Source organism: Limanda limanda, chromosome 22, assembly GCF_963576545.1.
Source record: "Limanda limanda chromosome 22, fLimLim1.1, whole genome shotgun sequence".
Classification (NCBI taxonomy): domain Eukaryota; kingdom Metazoa; phylum Chordata; class Actinopteri; order Pleuronectiformes; family Pleuronectidae; genus Limanda; species Limanda limanda.
The window spans coordinates 4,382,215-4,401,375 of record NC_083657.1 but is presented as its reverse complement, the minus strand read 5'-3'; the positions used below and the strand labels follow the sequence as shown (position 1 = coordinate 4,401,375).

The window sequence follows — 19,161 nt, the reverse complement described above, 5'->3', positions numbered from 1 at the left end:
AGTTGAGGAAAGTAAAAGTCCCAGATTTGACTAGGTTTAACCCAATAACTATTTAAATTGTAACTGTTTGCCTTTATTTGTAAGAACAGTTCCTGGTTTAAATTATAGCTCCAAACCTGTCAGAATATTTAGTTATTCACATTTTTATGTATTCATAATCCTTCAAAGTGGGGAGGACAGTAATGTTTCTATTTTACCGGCAGGGGGCGATAAAGAAATTAACGCACTCAAATATAAACGTTCAATTCCCTCGTTACGTACCGTTGATTAAAAACTACAGTTTCACAGATGTTCCGCCATTTTAAAATTCATCCTGAGTTTTAAAAAACTTTAATTTTTAAAGAATTAACTTGTCCAGGTAAGTTTATCTGAATCAAGCGGTGGATGACGTATTGAAAATCAAATCGCGTTTGGTCTCGTTCAGTATGTGCCCGTGCGGCTGCCGTAGAACCGGAAGAACAACATGGTGGTGGAGAAGAAAACCTCCGGTGAGTTGGTTTCCACGAAAAGATTCAAACAAACGTAAAAAACGCGAAGTTACCGCGACGCAACTTTCACGATGTCAACGTTAAACCGTCGAGTTTCTATTGGTTCATGATTTAATATCGTTTTTAACGTCGATAAACGTGGATATTGTTAAATGTTAGAGATTCACAGCAGCTCGTCCATTGAACCTCTCTCTCTCTCTCTCGTTCTCTCTACATGTCTCTTTCTCTCTCTCTCTCTCCACCTCTCTCTCTTTACCTCTCTCTCTTTCTCATTACTCACTCTTTCTCTCTCTCTCCCTCCCTCTCTATCTCTCTCTCTCTGTCTACATGTCTCTCTCTCTCTCTCTACATGTCTCTTTCTCTCTCTCTTTTTATCTCTCTCTCTCTCTGTCTACATGTCTCTCTCTCCCTCCCTCCACCACTCTCTCTCTCTTTCTCATAACTCGCTCTCTCTCTCTCTCTCTTTTTCTCTCTCTCTGTCTACATGTCTCTCTCTCTCCATCTCTCAATCTCTCTCTCGCCCTCTCTCTCTCTGTCTACATGTCTCTCTCTCCATCTCTCAACCTCTCTCTCTACATGTCTCTCTCTCTCTCTCAACCTCTCTATCTCTACATGTCTCTTTCTCTCTCTCCCTCTCTTTCTCTCTCTCTCTTTTTCTCTCTATCTCTCTTGTCTACATGTCTCTCTCTCTCCATCTCTCAACCTCTCTCTCTCTCCCTCCCTCCCTCTCTCTCAGCTCGGGTGGAGGGCCAGCGGAGGGTCTTGGATGAAGCGACCCGTCACAAGCGTCTGACTCGTCAGCTCGATGCTCTGGAGAAGGACAACTTCCAGGTGAGCGTCGTCATGACGACCACACGGAGGAGGAGGAGCTCTGAGCCCAGTTAAAGTTCACCCACTGGTCTGAACCCTCCTGGTTTTCATCCGGGGTCAATGTTGTTGTTTTGACTGTTTCCAGGACGACCCCCTGTCCTCCCTGCCCCCCCCAGGTCCGACCGCTCGCCTGCCCGCCTTCAGTGAGACCGAGGAACCAGGTGTGACGTCATGTCAATCATAACCATACATTTATATATAAAGACTAGATGTCTCGTCTGCGTTGCTGCCCAACGGAGACGAACGTCCACACATGGCGGCCATCTTGCTACAGGCAGCTCTCTCACCCATAACATTGTGTTGGTAGTGGTAAATAACCATAACTTGCTCAATTTTCAACCGATTTTTAAACGGTTTGGTTTGTTATGAACGTCAGAGATGTAGTTATGACACTGCATAAATTATTTAATTTTTTTAGAAAATAACATAATTATTCATAAGTATGCAGTGTCATATCTACATCTCTGACGTTTATAACAAACCAGACTGTTTCATAATCAGTTATGGGTGAGCGAGCTGCCCCCTAGCAAGATGGCCGCCATGTGGTGACGTCCGGCTCCGTCGAACGAGACATCTAGTCTTTATATATAAATCTATGATCATAACACCGTCTCAAGGGTCTTAACGTATTAAAGTGACGTGTTTTCCAAATGTCTGTCCCTTGCAGAGAAGAAGAGGAGGAAGACGAGGGGCGACCACTTCAAACAACGGTTCAGGAAAAACTTCACCACCCTGCTGGAGGAGGAGGTAACTGCACCTGCACGCTTTCCCTGCTCTCTCATTGGCTTACACTCTGTCCGCTGACTCCTCCCCTCTTCTCTGATTGGTAGAACCTGTCGGAGAAGCCAGAGCCCAATTACCTGTCGGCGGCGGCCCCCGACTCATCGCTGCCCCCCCGTCACTTCTGCTGCGTCTGTGGTTTCCCCTCCCACTACACGTGCACCACCTGCGGGGGGCGCTACTGCTCCAGCAAGTGCCTGTGTACACACAGAGAGACCAGGTCCGTCCCTCTCCTCCCTTTTGTTTTCAGTTGATGCTCCGGAGCTACTTTAGATTTATTCCTTGTTATTAGTGATTCGTCCTAAAGTTCGTCTTCTATGCTGAGTCACTCTTTATTGTTTGTGTGCAGAGTGAAGTTAGAAAACTTTGTGTTTATCTGCACTGAGGATTTTATAGTCAATGTTTTTCATCAAAGGAAACAGAATTTTCTTTATCACACTTCCTGTGTGTGGTTTATAAATATATAAAAATGCATTTCAGATTGTCTTATACCACTAATAATCCACATGCTGAGTCTATTAATGAACTGTATGTGACACACGTGAGATAAGTACAGATGTTTGTGGAGTTAATTAGTTGATGTCTCCACTATATTTAAATGTCATTAGTTTGTGTTCTGTTCATTAAGATCTGTTTGTGTCTCTGTAGGTGTTTGAAGTGGACGCTGTAACCGCCGCCTCGTTACCATGGTGATGGGAGCGATGAGCTGCTTGGTTCAGAAGGTTCAGGGACACTGAAGCTTGGAGGTGGTTTACACACTGACTCGTTTTGATCCTGGCTTGGAGTTTACTGAGAGACATGGGACACGCGTGTTACAAAGACACATCAGCGTTTTTCATTCCTCGTCCCATTGGACTCAGTTAACCTGAGGGAGTGGCCATGTTGATGATGTCAGAGCTGCCGTGACAGTTTAAATGACAGAAGATACATTTGTGTTGTAATTCATTTAAATGGTCAAATTTCTCCTGTTGCTGTCCATGAGGTGTTCTGATTATTTTGTCCACAATATGTCAAGTTGTTTTGTAAATAAGGAGGTTGTAGTTTCATCCTTTATTAAAGAAACTCTGAAGTAGAATTCTCAGTCCTGTGTCTTTTTACAGTCGGATATCAAAGTCTCAGCCGTTGTTATAAGGTCATAAAGTCATAGGTTAGCATGTCATTCAAAAGTGATAAGTCATAAGTTTGTATGTGGTCTGAAAATTGGTAAAAAAGTCATAGGTTAGCATGTCGTTCGAAAATTGGTAGAAAAAAGAAATTCAAGTTAGACAATGTCTCCACGTTTCCTTTTTAAACCAAAGATTTATTAATTCGGTCACACAGAAAACAAACAGCCTTTGTTCTGTACAACAGTGTTTCTCAATCTCAGAAGAAAAATAATTAAGATTGTTAAAAGTGACAAATGTAAGGCACTGAATCTCTACAGTCAATCAGAACAAAAATAAACCCAGCAAGGTGAAGAAAGAAATACTAAAACTATTCAGAGGGAAACCATCAGCAACACAAATTAATAAAAACTAAATTCCAAAGTCCACATACAGTTGCCGTAAACTTTATAGCAGCAATACAAATTTTCTTAAGGCCGTCGTCAAGTACGATAATTTGTTGGTTTAATCCATTTTAATCTGTTTATATTTTGGTCCACGCTACTCACTGAAGAGCCTAATAAACTATTTGTATATTATGAATACAAAGTTTCTAGTCACACTTTTACACACAGTGACAAATTGTCGTCTTGAACGTTGAGTGCTTTGTGGATAAGCTGCATCACCTATGATTAATGGAATTGTTAAACAATTTAGAAATTTAGATTTTTGCAGAGAGTCATAAGAGAATAATACTCGCTGCTAAATATGAAGCTAAGGTAAGACAATCGCTAGCTTAGTATCAACAAACACCAAGAAACAGGCAGCCATATTCCATCAGATATTTAATAAGTGCAACGGCAGAGGCATAGAAATTACATTTTGTGTTTTTAACTTCGGTTTTGTGCAGGTTTACATTTTTTGCTAATGTTAGACTAAGCTAGCCGTTTGTTTAACCGACACATTAATTGCAATAATGACAGAACCCGGGGCTGTTTTCCGTCTGTGCTATCGAACTGCTAGTTCATCTCGGCAGAAGCGCATAAATTTGACGTTAATCAAACTTAAATTCCGAGCACAAAAATGTGTGATGTTCTCATCCAGTGTCAATTCGACGTGTCGGAAGATTCTACGCAGCACTACTAACCTTTTTAAAATCCACAAAGAAAAGAAAAAAAGAGTTGCAACCATTAGCAGTGACAGAACAAGAACTAGAAACCATTTTGGGGAGAGATTTCTGTTTTTCGGACAAAAGGCAACGGGACCAAATTACTCACAGATTATATATTTATAAAAAAAAAAAAAAAAAGAATCATTGCAGCCCAACACAAAAACACTGATTTTCCTTAAATCCATTTTTCAAGGTTTTGTAAAATGTAAACTTGCCCTTGCTAACATTCTATACTAATTCGCTAGCTAATAGTGAGCTTGATAGTGTTTCTTTGAACAGACGGCTGGAAGATTTTGACGCAACGAACACAGAACAACAAAGTGTATTTGCCCAACCCATCAATCAGACCTCAAGGCGGTAACAAGAAAAAAAGTGCGATCAGAACGAGTAGTAGGTAAATAAGGCAACAAAAAAAACTCCAGTCCTCTCATTGGCTGAGAGCTTGAATCACCATCCTCGCCCACGGTGGGAGGGGCCAAACTGTCCCTGGTTAAAGCCCTCTCCTCCCTGCCTCCTCCTCGGTCCTCCCCTACCTCCATCATAGCCTGCGGCCCGACCTCGGCCTCCTCTGTAGCTCCGCCTTGACCCTCTGGGATTCTGGTTTGCCGGTTTGAATCCCTCCCTCTCCTCCCAGTCATCCTCTGTGCTGCAGCCGATGGACTGACCCTGCGGCATGGGCGTGGTCTGCAGATGTCCCGCCTTGCCGTGCTCCGGTCCTCCCGCTCTGGCGTACGGTTTGTTGGTGTAAAATTGTTTTTGGTGGCTCTGATAGAGGTTGGCGTTGTTGTCGCCGGCGACGGTTGCCTTGGGGATGGTACCATACGGTGAATGAGTAACTGGGGTGCTGCTGGGCTTCATGGTCGTCATGGAGCCTGGGTCGTCAGAGTTTGAGACCAGAGTGAGCTGAGAGAAAGAAGAGTGTTCGGCGTGGTTTAAAAATATCACTGTCAATACTCCCACAACTAAATATCATACAACAATAGGAACCGAACACAAACCGACCCCAAATTAGGGTTAGAGATTTAGTTTTGATAAGTTAAGAGACACTGTATCAATGAGTGTCGACACTAGATTGTGTGTGTGTGTGTGTGTGTGTGTGTCCGTACTATGGGTCTGTTGTTGAGCGGCGGGTCGACCAGCAGGACCGTTCTCCTCTGGCTCTCTCCCTGCTCCTTCAGTGCTGATGGAAAAGAAAAACATCCCATTAAATTCTGAACAGAGGAACTCTGCTCTTCAGCTCCCCCTGGTGACAGAAAACTGATTTAAATGTGTGGACTTCAATTCCCACAATTCATTTGAAGGCTGAAAGTTAAATCCTATTTTAATAAAAATGTAATATAATAAAAAAATCTGCGTACCAAAATTGTTCACACAAGAAACAATTATTCTGTTGTTGTTAGCATTAGCCACATTAGCAGCAGCAGAACCATCCAGAGGACCCGGGACTTGTCCAGGCCCGGACAGTGCATCTCCGTTTGTCGGCTGAAGCTGCTCCATCGGCCCCTGACTCACCTGGAGCTCGTCAGGGTTGGAAGCGGACTGGTATCCCAGCGGGGAGGGGGGGTATGGACTCATGGTTGGGGGGTAAAACGGGTGACCTGTGCCTTGACCTGGGTGGTACCCCTGAGAAGGAGGAGGAAGCTGGTATGGTGAAGTTGACGTAGGATACCCAACAGGGTAGCTGGAGGTTGAGGGTGGGGGCATCGGGTGCTGCTGCCATTGCGGCGAGTTGCAGGGCATCCTGTGGGAGGGGGGCTGGGTCACGGAGTAGCCGGCCTGGTTGAAGGAGGGTTCACTGGGACGGTGCGGTTCAGTGGGTGCGGCTGGGTGGCCGTAAGGATGCTGCGCCGGCACTGAAGCCGGATGGTTGGGAGGGTATGGCTCCTGGTGCCTGGTGGGGGGGAAATGAGGGGAGGGGGAGCGGGAGGGGAGCTTTGGTTGCATAGTGTGAGCCTGTTGGAGGGGGAGGAGGTAAAAGTAGGGGGGGCACATGGGCATGGAGTACGCCTGGAGAGAAGAGACGAGAAGCAGAGATGAATTTCAGTTTCTGATTTTGATGCCAACAAAAAAGTTTGATTTAATCTGAAGCAACAGTGTAACTTATACTGAGCAACAGCGCCCTCTGCAGCCAATAAGAGGAAACTGCAGAGCAGAAATATCATTTAGAACGTGATTTAAATGAAATGTGTTGGAACATAAAACCATCATCAGCCACAGACTCTCACTCTGTCCTCGTTGAAAGACTTATTAATTTCTAAGGGAATAATTCTGAATCTACAAGTGTGTGTTAATGAAGCGGAATGAGCACTTGGTCAGTTGTCGTACCTTGACGCCCATGTTGAAGAAAAACCTCAAGATGTTGACGTCTGCAGAGGAACATAAACACTTATCATTCAGTGTACAAAATAAACACTTCAAATAAATCACTAAATATTGTCTAATATTAACCAACAGTCTCAAACAATATCAACATAAACACAACAATGATAGTTTCATCGTTGTTAAATGAATTTATCTGATACATTTAGACAAATCCTTTTCTCAGCTCACCTTGGGGAAGGTCTTCCCCCGACTTGATGAAGGAGCAGAGTGGAGTCGGGACCACGTCTCCCTTCGGTCCCTGGGGGAAACCGGGGTACAGGGGGTCCTGGAAGAGCTGGGACAAGTTCTGCATAGGAACAGCTCCTTGGATGGACTGGGGGTGAGGTGCAGACATGAAGTGAGGGTGATGAGCGGGGTGAGGATGGTGCCCCGGATGGGAGGGAGGTCGAGCCGGGGACTCGGCCTGAGGTGGGTACTGTGGGGGTTCGGTATGATTCTGGGTTTGGAGTGAGGGATGGGCTGGTGTGGCGGGGATACAGAGGGAGGGATGTGGGAGCTGGGAGGGGTGAGGAGGCTGAGCCGGGTGGCTCTGGGGGTGAGACAGCTGGAGATAACCAGAGGTAGAGACTGGGATGGAGGCCTGGGAGGTGTGGAGGTAGGAAGCTCCTGGATGTGGCTGAGACGACTGAATATGGACCATGTCAGACTGGGACTGGGAGGAGGAGTGCTGGGGGACAGACATCTGGGTCTGAGGGAGGTAGGCTTGGGTTTGAGGGAGATGGGCCTGGGTTTGAGGGAGGAAGACCTGGTTCTGAGGGAGGTGGGCCTGGTTCTGAGGGAGGTGGGCCTGGTTCTGAGGGAGGTGGGCCTGGTTCTGAGGGAGGTGGGCCTGGGTCTGAGGGAGGTGGGCCTGGTTCTGAGGGAGGACAGACGTCTGGTTCTGAGGGAGGTGGGCCTGGGTCTGAGGGAGGTGGGCCTGGGTCTGAGGGAGGTGGGCCTGGGTCTGAGGCACTTCAGTGAGGGGCTGAGGTTGGTGATGGATCTCCTTCTGCATCTGGGGCATCTGGATTTGGCTCTGGATCAGAGAAGCCTGACTTTGAGGCTGATGCTTGGGAAGACCAGGCTGTGTTTGAATGTCTCCCTGGGTCCACGAGGCCGGGCTCAGGGACGTCTGAGGTTTGGCCACAGAAATTCCTCCAGAATTTGGTAAAGGTTCTGAAACAAGAGAGAAGATGTCAAACTTATAAGACCAGGAGTGACCAGTCATTTCCTGCACGAATGTCAAGGTCTGACTGAGATTTCTTACTTTGTGCTGGAGCCTCTCGGACCTGAGCAGCATGGTGGATAAGAGAGGAGGAAGAGGAAGGTGGACTGGGGGAGTGTGGGAGAGAGGAGAAGGGTGGGGAAGAGCGGTGGAGGGAGGACGGAGGGAGGAAGCCCTGAGCAGGAGAGGGAGCAATGGGAGCAATGAAGGTGGGAGGTGGTATTGAGGAGGGAGGAGGAGGGGAGACAGTCGATTTAGGAGGCACTGAGGAAGAGGAGGAGAGTGCGGCTGAAGCAGTGGGGAGAACCGGGGTGTGGAAGGAGAAGATGGCGGCAGAGCACGGGACCGACTGAGACGGAGCTCCACCCGTCACACAGGGTTTAGCGCTCGGGGCAGCAGCAGGAGGAGCAGAACCTGTTGAGACTCGAGCGGCTGGATGGAGAGAGGGTGCGTTTGTTTTAGTCGTCGGGGCAGCACAGGTGGGTGTCAGGCCAGGGGCGGAGCCTGAGGGTGAGGCGGTTGTGCTTGTGGAGCTACAGGTTGAAGATGGAGAGGCAGCAGGTTTAGCAGCAGGCAGGTTGGGGGTGGTGGGTGTAGAAGGTGCAGTGGTGACTGTAGTGCTGATAGGTGGGGGGGTGCTGGATTTGGGTCTTTCACCAGCAGAGGGCGAATCTGCTCGGATTTCTTCAATTGGACTCTGTGAAAGAAAGGCAGTGGAAACAATAGACTTTAAATAAAGATCGTTACTTTTCTTAAATGAGTAAAATCTTTCTTCACAGCTGTTTCAGTTTGACAACTGTGGGTTTGTGTTTTAGTCTAAGAACCGAAAAGTTGTACTTAATCGTGTCATGAAAACACAAAACAAGCCAAACCTTTTTAAAACTCACTCACCGTCTTGTTCCTCTGGGATAGTCTCTTCTCTGTTCCCTTCTTCTTCCCTCCATCGACCTGCGACCCGGTCTGAGGGAAATCAAAATGAATATTAACATTCAACAACATAAATTGACTTTATTTTGACTTTAAGTGTTTCATGAAATATGTCTCACGCCAAGGGCGGGGAAGCTGTGTTCGTCTCGGAGCTGGATCTCAACCAGCGCCACGTTTCTCTCCTCCTCCTCCTTGGCCGTGCGCTCCTTCTCGGTCAGACCGAAGTCCGACAGGCTCCCAGACTTTCTGCAGGAACACACACATGAAGACGCTGTCATTGGGCATGTTCCTCTTTCCCCGGGGAAGGTTTTTTTTTCTGTTTCTCAATTCGACCAAAAAAGCCTAAGATACTGAGTGAAATGTATCGTCTGGGTTCTCATCTTACGAACCATCACTCAAGTGTAAATCATATCTTTAATTATATCGTATCATTGATGTATTTACTCGACCGATCAAACAATAATGCGTCGCCAGTTTTAAATGAAGTTGAAACCAGGGCTCTGTGACGTCTTGAATCAGCCACGTGATTAATCATGAATTGATCTTGGCTGCTTCAGTGTGTACAGGTCCTGACCTGCTGGGTTTGGCCCCCCCCTGCTCCTCTACGGTGGCCTGCGGGGGCCACGAGTGCTGCTTCAGCACACGCCCACTGGAGCCCGGGGACGTTGCCTGGGACACCGCAGCGGGCGGCGGGACGGGCTTCCCCCGGCCTCGGCCTTTACCCCTCTCCTCCCAATCTGAAAAGACAGGGAAACATTTCAGTGGGCCAGGTAAAAACTTTTGTAAATGTGTTTGTGTTTGTCATCATGAGTTTGTGTTTGTCATCACCTCCGCTTCCGTTACTGAGCCGCTTGTCTTTGTTGACGACTGTGCACCAGCTGTTCTCAGCAGCAGCGGGCGGACGCAGACTCCACAGAGGAACCGATCTACACACACACACACACACAAACACACACACACACACACACACACACACACACACAGAATGATCTAACGTGCACAAAGCCGGAGCTGATGATTTGTAACTTCCTCTGTGAGCTTCACAGTTAATGAGCCTGAATGTGAAAGCAGAGCTGGTGGACTGGGTACCGAGGTCAGTAGGTTTAGAAGATCTCAGTTTGGTGACAGTGGATGTTAGCAGCTGATAGTCATGGTCAGAGCAGCAGGAGCCGAACCTTCCACCATGTTTTTAAGACAACAAATCCTGAATTTCAGAATCAACAGAACGTGTGTGAGACCCACCTCTTGCCCAGTTCTTCTATGTGAACTATCACCAGGTTTTCGTTGGGAGGAACTTCCTTGACGGTTGCGCTGTAAGTGCGTCCGGTTCCCTCAAGGCGAACCTGCACACGTAATGGGAAAATGCACAAAGATAAAGAGATTGTAAATCACCATGTATCTGCACTTTTTCAATACCTATAAAAGGACATAGAACATTATTTCATGTGGTAGTTGAAGTAGTCCTGAGTGTGGTCAGGATTAATAGTGGAGCCCAGAAGGCTCAGCTTGAGTGGACAGAGTCGACATAACAGCTCATATGTGAATCACACACACACACACTCACTTGGCAGCGGTCTCCCACAGTGTACTGCATCGCAGCAGCAATGCAGTAATCCATCTTCTGTTGAGCTGAAAGAACAAGTTAACATTGAATGTATTAATCAACGGTTTGTCTATAATGAAGGAAAATGGTGACGTCACCAGTTGTTGTTAAAGTTTTCCGGCTGTTTTTAATGAACTAAACGAGGAAACTCTACACACCTCTCTTGCTGTTGTTCCAGACGTCAAACTCCACGTTCCTCAGCAGCATCGGGTTCAGTGAACGTCTCACTCTCTCAGGGAGCTGCCGACCACGCCCACGACCCTGACAGACACACACACACACACACACACACACACACACACACACACACACACACACACACACACACACACACACACACACACACACACACACACACACACACACACACACACACACACACACACACACACACACACACACACACACACACACACACACACACACAGAGAGTTACTCTTTGTTTTCAGGCAGGTGAGCAAGTATACAGAATTTGATGGCATTCAGTGTTTGTGTGTCACCCTGTGGCTCTGGTTGTTGGGTTTTGTAGAAGTGCTCGTTCCATTGTCCAACCTGTAACACAATCACAAACACACACAATGAGATTTCACTAACATAAAACAATAAGATGTTAGCAGGTCTCACTCTGCTGATATGTAAATAACAAAAAAAATCAGCCGAGACATAATTTTATTGTGGCGACTCGCAGCAGCACAGACAAAACTCCTGAACGACCCTCGTACTGTTAACCAATCAGGGAAGGCCAAAGTTACAGATTTGATTTAAATGACATTAAATTAATTGATGAGTTTCCTACCAGAGCGGCTCGTCTGTTTCCAGGTCGGAGCCGTCGCTGCTGGCGCAGGCGGCCATGCTGTCGTCACTCAGGAAGTCGACGGGTCGGCCGGCCCTCAGACCCAGAGCGCCGTGGTCGACCTTGAACACGTCTTCGTACAGCATCTCGTACACGATGGCTGCAGGAGAAGGTATCAAAAACATTCGATTCAGTTTTATTTGTATATTGACAATACCCATACTCTCCAGTCAGGTAACAGAGCGAGGCTGAGAACTGTATTATAACACTATTAAAGCTAGTTCCGGTGTAACCATGACGACCAGGTGAACTCACACTGACAGAGAGCTGCGTTCTTGATGCGACTGGTCGGATAAACGCTGTCGTAGTGATTCCCGTTCAGAAAACACAACCGCACCTGAGAGAGAGAGGGGAAAGAAACACAAGGCGGCAAATCATTACAAACATCTGATCATTAATATTATAATAATGAATGTTAATATAATATTGTATATATTCTGATGAGTCTGAGTCTAGGTTAATAAAGACCCTGGTAACTATGTGAGGAAATATAGTTATGAAGTAGGTGCTTATGGAAAGTAAACATGTTTTAATCCCCTTTGAAGTATTATGAAGACGTGCAAAAATACGCCCCCTGGTGACAGAAGTCTAGTGTAGGTCTGTGGCTGTATCCATAACACGTTGGTTTCAAAACAAAATGTCCACATCCTCATCACTGTTGCTTTGATTACGCCTGTTCTCTACACCACTCGGGAGTTTTCCAGACGCTAAAACACGTCTTTATATCCAAAACGATGCCTGATTGGTTCACATCAGTCACATGACTCAACTACCAGCGGTGATTGTCACCATCACTTCCTGTTAGTAACAGTTCCAGCTCGCCGCCGCTCCAAGAAAAGAAATCCCTGCTCTTACTCTTCACCATCGCTGTTCCTGGTTCAGGGTCTTTGAGGATCAACTTCCTGTTCATTATGACGGATGAGGAACTGAAATGCTCGTCCGGCGAAGGTTGTTTTAATTTGATGGTGTCTTTTAAAACACTAATAAAGTCTTAGCAAATGCTTTTTGTTTTATTTATCGCTGGTAGCTGAGCCCCAAAGTAGTTGAGTTTTCAAACTAAAACTGATGGAGAGTGGACGCCAGGCGTTACCATACCAACAGTGATGACATTACACTGTAATCTTAGGTTTGGCTTCGTTATCCTGATGTTTTCAGTCTCACCTTGTCCTTGAAGTTGTTGTCTGTGATGTTGACCGGAGGTTTGCCGGGCTCCTGGAAGATCTGGAAGTCTTTCCTACACAGAAGCACAGGAGGTGAGTCCATCAGTGACACATTCTCCACTGAGGCATCGCAGACTTTCTTCTGGTTCCACAACAGATTCAGTTTCTCTCCGCCTCATTTGTTCCGTCAAGAGACCAACTTGTGTTCCTGTCATGAGCTTATTTCCTACATTTTTTTTTTACTTTAAGATACAAAAATTCACTCTTATGCCACTGCTGCTTCAAGGAAATCCCCGACGCCTTATTTCACTCACTTGTAGATGGCGGCCAGAGCGTTGATCTCCACCTCTCCGACCCATTGCTGAGAAACAGAAATCATTTTTACGGCTTTAACACTTTTCATGCAAACATCAGTAAATATGAAGAATACGTCACAGAGCAGCCAACTCAGACGTGAAAGATTAAACAGAGAAATGAGTCGATCGCTTGTTTTACCTGAGGATCCTGAAGTTTACACAGGTACTGCTCAAAGTCTCCCTCGATGAACTGCAACACAAGACACACTAGTGACCACACGGCGACAACAAAAAACATCTGGATTTATAGATGGATTCAATGGAGTTTGTAGAAAATGTAGAAAACAAGCAAAACTTAAAGCTCATAGAGAAATAAGGACAATTTACCAGCCATTCAGAGAAAAATCTATTTTATGAATCAATCAATTCTATCACGGCAAAAAGACCAGAATGCATTGCAGCCTCATGACACATTGATCTTGAAACATCACAAACACGCCTCGTGTTTACAAAGTGATTCCACCCTTACTTTCTACTGATTCTATCTGATTGCAGGGCATTCTGGGAAAAGTTTGACGATAACATCCTATGAATCATTGACACGTGTATTTCTTATTTACACATACTAGCTTATATATTGGTATTTAAAATGTTTTCCTGCCTTATATAAGAATCACGTGTAAAAATCCACATGGGCCGGACTCTGGTCTCTAAATTTATTCAAGCTACTTTCCTCCACACACACACTGACACAATGTCATCTGGTTTAATTGTGACAAAGTTGTGTTTGTGTGTTATTTCAAATGTTAAAACTACAAACATAAAAACACAGTGATATTGAGTAGACAGCGTACGTACCGCCTCGTAGTTTCCTCTGTTCTGCTTCAGGAACTCCACGCATTTGGCACGAACTTTAGTATGAAGGCTTTGACAGTGCAGAACCTGAAAGAGGTCAAAGGTCAACACAATTACAGCTGATTCTACACTGGAGAGATTGAAACTGAGCAGCCAGTTAATTCAGAGACAACGAGATGAAAACAGATTGTAAATAAACATGACTGGTGGCCGGCTGCTGTATCAGTCATAAACCTCACCCCATCCAGGAAGTGGAGACAAGTCTAATGCAGTAAATATTATTTTAATGAAGGATAGAAACGTTGTGAAATCGTGCTCCATGGACATTTTACAGGAAGTCGTTTGTGCTGAAATGTGGACAAATGTTTCTTATACGTTGTTGAGCATCAACTAAATTAACTCTGTATGACATCACAGCACTGGAAATGATATCCTCCATAATAAGATTAAATGTATGTTTTCTTTTCTTTTCTTTGGTTTAAGTTTCCTGTTTATTTTTTACTGTGTACGGCAAATTGTGGACGGAATCTAACCATTTGATAGATCTAATTAGGTTACACTTCAATGGCACCTTTTTCCTTTTTGCTTCTATGACATTATATGTATTGCACTTAATTTTTCCTATATATTTATCTTCAGTTATATCGTTCTATTTTATTTTTATGTTTTCATTTTATTATTATCCGGCGTGTATGTGTCTATCTGTGTGTGTGAGTACATGGGTATACTTATATTTGTATACGGTATTTACTTTATTTATGCGCTGTTGAATGATTGTTGTCCTTCAAATCCCAATAAAAATGTGATCACAAAAAAAAAAAGATTAAATGTAAATGTAATACAAAAAATTGGGATTGGATGGAAGCATGAATTATACAGGAAACAGAAATAATACTGTGAGCAGAATATTTGCAGTTAAACCGAAGCACACGAGCAACAGAGAGAAGTATTGCAATGTTATTTATCAATTATGTCTTAACACATCAATTAGTGTGAAGACAACTTTACATACATAAGGGGAATATGTAGTTTACTTGACTTGTACTCAGTAGGGATGGGGGAAAAAATCGATTCTGTTACAAATCGCGATTCTTGTGAATGACGTTTTGAAATCGCCATGCTGCCTCCCAAATCGATTTTTTAAAACATATTTATTGGTTTATACGAGGGGGGGGATATATGGTGGGAGCAACATCACCCCAGAGCATGTTGACCAGCTCTTGTTTTTGCACAAGAATCTAAACTTACCCGAGCACTAGCTTTGCATCGCCTACATGCAAACAACAATAGCCTACTTTTTGTTTATTTCAAAGTTTATATTTTAAGTAAACTTTTACTCATTCTATTTAATTTACCTTTTATTTATTGTTCAAAAGTAGCCTAAGAGGCATACATTTCTTAATCTGTCAGTTTGTGTGCAGTTGACGGGCTATACAATAATAGGGCACATTTTTATTTATTTTCTCTATTGGCTGCCCGGCAGTCATTAAGTTAATGTTAATATTTGAAATAAAACTTTTAAAGCTCTAAGTGAATTTGACTGTGTTGTATTTGAAGGTATGATTCAACATTTTTCCATGGTCCAGTATTAAAAATTAAAAAAATAACCAAAAGAAATCCCAGGAAATCGTAATATCGAATCGCAATACTTACAGAATCGCAATACATATCGTATCGCCACCTAAGTATCGTGATAGTATCGTATTGGGAGGTCCCTGCCGATTCCCGTCCCTAGTACTCAGTGCTACCACTTGTTCGGCTCTTTAATAAGTGTAGATATGCGAGCTGCACTAGGAGAAGTTGTAATTTGAAGTTAGCTAATCACAACTTGATGCTAGCGACGCGTTTCCTCCCGGGTCACCCCCCTCACCTGCTCGGCCACAGCCCGGAACAAACACGACCCGTCCTTGGCGATTCTCTTCCGGTGAAGGCCGATGGATCTCAGGTAGTCGTCCATGAGCTTCTCGGCTCCCCGCTCCTCGCTCGCCGTGTGGCCGCTGCCCTCCATGCTAGTTAGCGGAGGAGGCTAGCTAGCGGGGGGGCTAGCCGCGGAAGCTAGCTGTCGGGTTGCGTGACTGCTCCAAACTTTCACACTTCGCCGCCGGCTCAGAGTTCACTTATCGCCGCAGAAGTGACTTGAAGACCCGCATCCACGAACCAGGAAGTGTCGGACCAACGGATGGGGGGGGTGGGGGAGGGTGTTAAGTTTCGTTTCCCAGGAAGCAGCTCGTGCGCATCCTGCTGCGGTTTCTCTCAAAGTGAAAGTAGAAGTTTAGCTCGTGGTTAGCAACCAGGCTAACACACAGCGCCACGCCCCCTTCTTCTTCTACGGTCTCAAGTTAGACCCAACACCCTACACTTCCGGTTCCACCTACCAAAGTAAAAGCAGCCACAATGTAACCATAGAGCGGTTTAAACATAGACTAGATGTCTCGTTCGACGGAGCCGGACGTCACCACATGGCGGCCATCTTGCTACGGGGCAGCTCGCTCACCCATAACATTGTGTCGGTAAATAACCATAACTTGCTCAATTTTCAACCGATTTTGAAACGGTCTGGTTTGTTATAAACGTCAGAGATGTAGATATGACACTGCATACTTATGAATAATTATGTTATTTTCTAAAAAAAATTAATAATTTATGCAGTGTCATAACTACATCTCTGACGTTTATAACAAACCAGACCGTTTCAAAAAAAAATTTTCAAGAACAAAAATAATTTCCAGAGGTGATAGAGTTGCTCGTGTGGATTCATCTAATACTTAAACAGCTTCCTGATTTCAAAGTAAAACATAAATCTTAAAATACTTTAAAATAACATTAAAAACATGATTTATTAGATTCTTTAAAGAACAAAAATAATTTCCAGAGGTGATAGAGTCGCTCATGTGAATTCATCTAATTCTAAAACAGCTTCCTGATTTCAAAGTAAAACATAAATCTTAAATTACTTTAAAATAAAATAAAAAAAATATGATTTATTAGATTCTTTAAAGAACAAAAATAATTTCCAGAGGTGATAGAGTCGCTTGTGTGGCTTCATCTAATACTAAAACAGCTTCCTGATTTCAAAGCAAAACGTAAATCTTAAATTACTTTCAAATAACATTAAAAATATTTTTTTATTAGATTCTTTAAAGCGGTCTCTTCCATGTTAGCAAATGGGACACGGACCAAACTAAAAAAATCCAAGTAGACATTAAAGGTTCCTCAGGTTTCTGTGATCTGAGGTCAGTGTTCATGTTGACTCCCTCAGGCCATGACCTTTGACCTTTTGCCCAAAAGAAGAAACCAATGCTCTCCTCCTCTTCACCACATCCTCTCTCCCCCCCCCCTCATTTTCACCTCCTCTTCTGCTTCATTCGTGACCTTGTTTCTTCTCCTCCTCCCAGCTCTTCCTCCTTTTCTCTCACCCTCTCCTCTCCTCGAACACCATTTGCTGATATCTAATAACGACCTTTGTGTTTATGTGGGTGAGAGGTTTTTTTTCCTCTCCCCCCACCACGGCCCCCGCACAGCACGACGGTGTGCAGAGCCCCGTGCTGCTCCCGGCCAATCCACTGGCCCCCCCGCGAGCCGCCATGGAGAACTACAACATGCCAGGTAACCATAGTTACATGCGAGGAGGGGACAGGACCCATGGCGATTGACACTTATCCTCCCACTCGCTGGGTGAGTGTGGTGTGTGACCTTCATCCCTGGTTTCTCTCTCTCGTTAGTGTTCAGACGATTTAAATAGCGTCTCACCTTCTGGCTCATCCACAGAACATAAAACACAAAACCCTCAACAATTATACAAAAGACTAAAACCAACGACAACAAAGACAGACAAAATCGGGTCGGAGGGGGGGCACAGCCCAACCACGACTACAAGACACACTACTACAACACAAGGAGATGCATAATAACCAGATACAAAACGATCACAGAGACACAAAACGATCACAAAGATGCATTATGCAATGATGACTTACATCACATGACAACAAAAGAGACACAAAACCAGCACAGAGAGACGCTTAACGACCACAAGGAGACAAACGACCAGAGGCTCGAAACCAGCATGAAGACACACTGAGTACTCCAAGAGACGCAAAATAACCAAAAAAAGATGCACAAATGACCACAAACACACAAAGTCACCACAAAAAACTCATGAAACAACCACAAACATCTTTTCCTTTCACACACGTGTTGATACCTTGACACACGCAGCAGCTTATTAATAATGTGACCAGTGTAACCTGCAGTGGGGAACACACAGTATATACTGTACATATATAAACACAGTGTGTGTGTGTGTGTGTGTGTGTGTACAGGCTGAGTCAGATGAAATTAAACTTTATTGATCATTGCAGCAGCGAACACGAACAGGATTCAGCAGATAGGAACAGAAAAGAAAAGCCAGACGATCTGAGAGGAAGGTGAAGTTTGAGTTTCATGCTCGTCTGAGTAAAAATGAAACGTGCAGAACGCAGCACCCCCGACCGCACATACACTTCACATTCAAACAACACGTGTGCAGCGTTTTCTTCTCGCCAACTCTCTGTCGGTTTTGTGGGACTTAAAATGATCAACACACTATAAAAAATATGCAATTTTATCCAAACCTGTATTTGTGAAAAATTATCGTAAATAACTCCCAAGTCATAACTGGCTGTTTCTGACTAAAGAACACGGACGTCCCTGAAAACCGTGATTAAGCCACATTTACAGGATGTAGTTTATTTTTTTAAACGTTCTCATCAGAGTGGCAATGACGTGAATGCAAAGTCGTAAACGTGGAAATATCTCCTGTTGTGTATCATCGGTCCCGTGCAAAGACTGTAGATAAAGATGAAGGACGCCTCTTCAGGTTAACAAATTAAGCAAATCATCTGGATACGGGCGCCGCCATCAGTCTCAGCTGTTAATCATGGCGTCTCGCACAAACTTCAGACACACAATTTTTGGTCCATGTCCCATCTGCTAACATGGAGAAGGCAGGGTTTAATACTGCAGCCAGCCACCAGGAGGCGATCAAGTGATTTGGCTTCACTTTTGGGAGCTGCCCTTTCATCCACCTTTATTTACAGTCTGTGATCTGTGATGTAAACGCAACATGGAAAAACAAATTGAAAATGTTAAATTCTTTGAACGTTTGTGGTTTTTAACATCGCTCGTCTTTCTGGTTTGTTAAGAGTTAAAATAAACATTTTTTTATCTCAGTGAACCAACGTGTAGTGCAACTTTAAATGAAGACGAGTCAGACTCTGAGGAGCCCTGTGTCGTCATGTAAACACAAATACATTATTATCAATATACACAACACAAATATTAAAAATATCATCACTGTCTGCCAGAAACCTCGTCCGCTTAAAAATCCCCAAAGCAGGAAGAGACAGAAGTCGTCTTAGTAACTGATTCTCATTCAGGAATATAAACAATTACAATAATTATAATGAAGTCATAAATAAAAATGCCTAAACTTTAAAACAGCTTCTCAGA

At 44.4% G+C, this 19,161-nt stretch overlaps 2 protein-coding genes across 2 annotated transcripts; one reads left to right on the top strand and one right to left on the bottom strand.

The window, feature by feature from the left end:
- The first annotated feature begins 457 nt into the window (after positions 1-457).
- On the top strand, positions 458-3,213 carry znhit1 (zinc finger, HIT-type containing 1). The gene is made up of 6 exons (XM_061095719.1): positions 458-488; positions 1,225-1,319; positions 1,444-1,519; positions 2,026-2,105; positions 2,189-2,358; positions 2,787-3,213. Exons 1-6 carry the CDS (start codon positions 464-466, stop codon positions 2,806-2,808), a joined length of 468 nt encoding a protein of 155 aa, XP_060951702.1. The 5' UTR covers positions 458-463; the 3' UTR covers positions 2,809-3,213.
- A 204-nt stretch (positions 3,214-3,417) lies between these two features.
- On the bottom strand, positions 3,418-15,828 carry otud4 (OTU deubiquitinase 4). The gene is made up of 21 exons (XM_061066635.1): positions 15,542-15,828; positions 13,675-13,758; positions 13,016-13,066; positions 12,835-12,881; positions 12,522-12,594; positions 11,616-11,697; positions 11,304-11,460; positions 11,008-11,059; positions 10,666-10,768; positions 10,469-10,533; positions 10,147-10,247; positions 9,733-9,830; positions 9,479-9,641; positions 9,024-9,150; positions 8,869-8,937; positions 8,020-8,674; positions 6,942-7,928; positions 6,717-6,757; positions 5,750-6,398; positions 5,498-5,571; positions 3,418-5,294 (listed from the first exon to the last, which is right to left on the bottom strand). Exons 1-21 carry the CDS (start codon positions 15,677-15,679, stop codon positions 4,839-4,841), a joined length of 4,272 nt encoding a protein of 1,423 aa, XP_060922618.1. The 5' UTR covers positions 15,680-15,828; the 3' UTR covers positions 3,418-4,838.
- Positions 15,829-19,161: the final 3,333 nt, after the last annotated feature.

Excerpts from the sequence above, each read along its gene's own strand:
- otud4 (XM_061066635.1), bottom strand. The coding sequence starts at position 15,679 with ATGGAGGGCAGCGGCCACACGGCGAGCGAGGAGCGGGGAGCCGAGAAG. Across the intron at positions 9,831-10,146 it reads ATAGAAGAACTGGGCAAGAG|ATCGGTTCCTCTGTGGAGTC; the intron begins GTGGGTCTCACA and ends GTGTGTGTGTAG. Across the intron at positions 8,675-8,868 it reads TATCCCAGAGGAACAAGACG|AGTCCAATTGAAGAAATCCG; the intron begins GTGAGTGAGTTT and ends TTTCTTTCACAG.
- znhit1 (XM_061095719.1), top strand. The coding sequence starts at position 464 with ATGGTGGTGGAGAAGAAAACCTCCG. Across the intron at positions 1,520-2,025 it reads CAGTGAGACCGAGGAACCAG|AGAAGAAGAGGAGGAAGACG; the intron begins GTGTGACGTCAT and ends TGTCCCTTGCAG. Across the intron at positions 2,106-2,188 it reads CCACCCTGCTGGAGGAGGAG|AACCTGTCGGAGAAGCCAGA; the intron begins GTAACTGCACCT and ends TCTGATTGGTAG.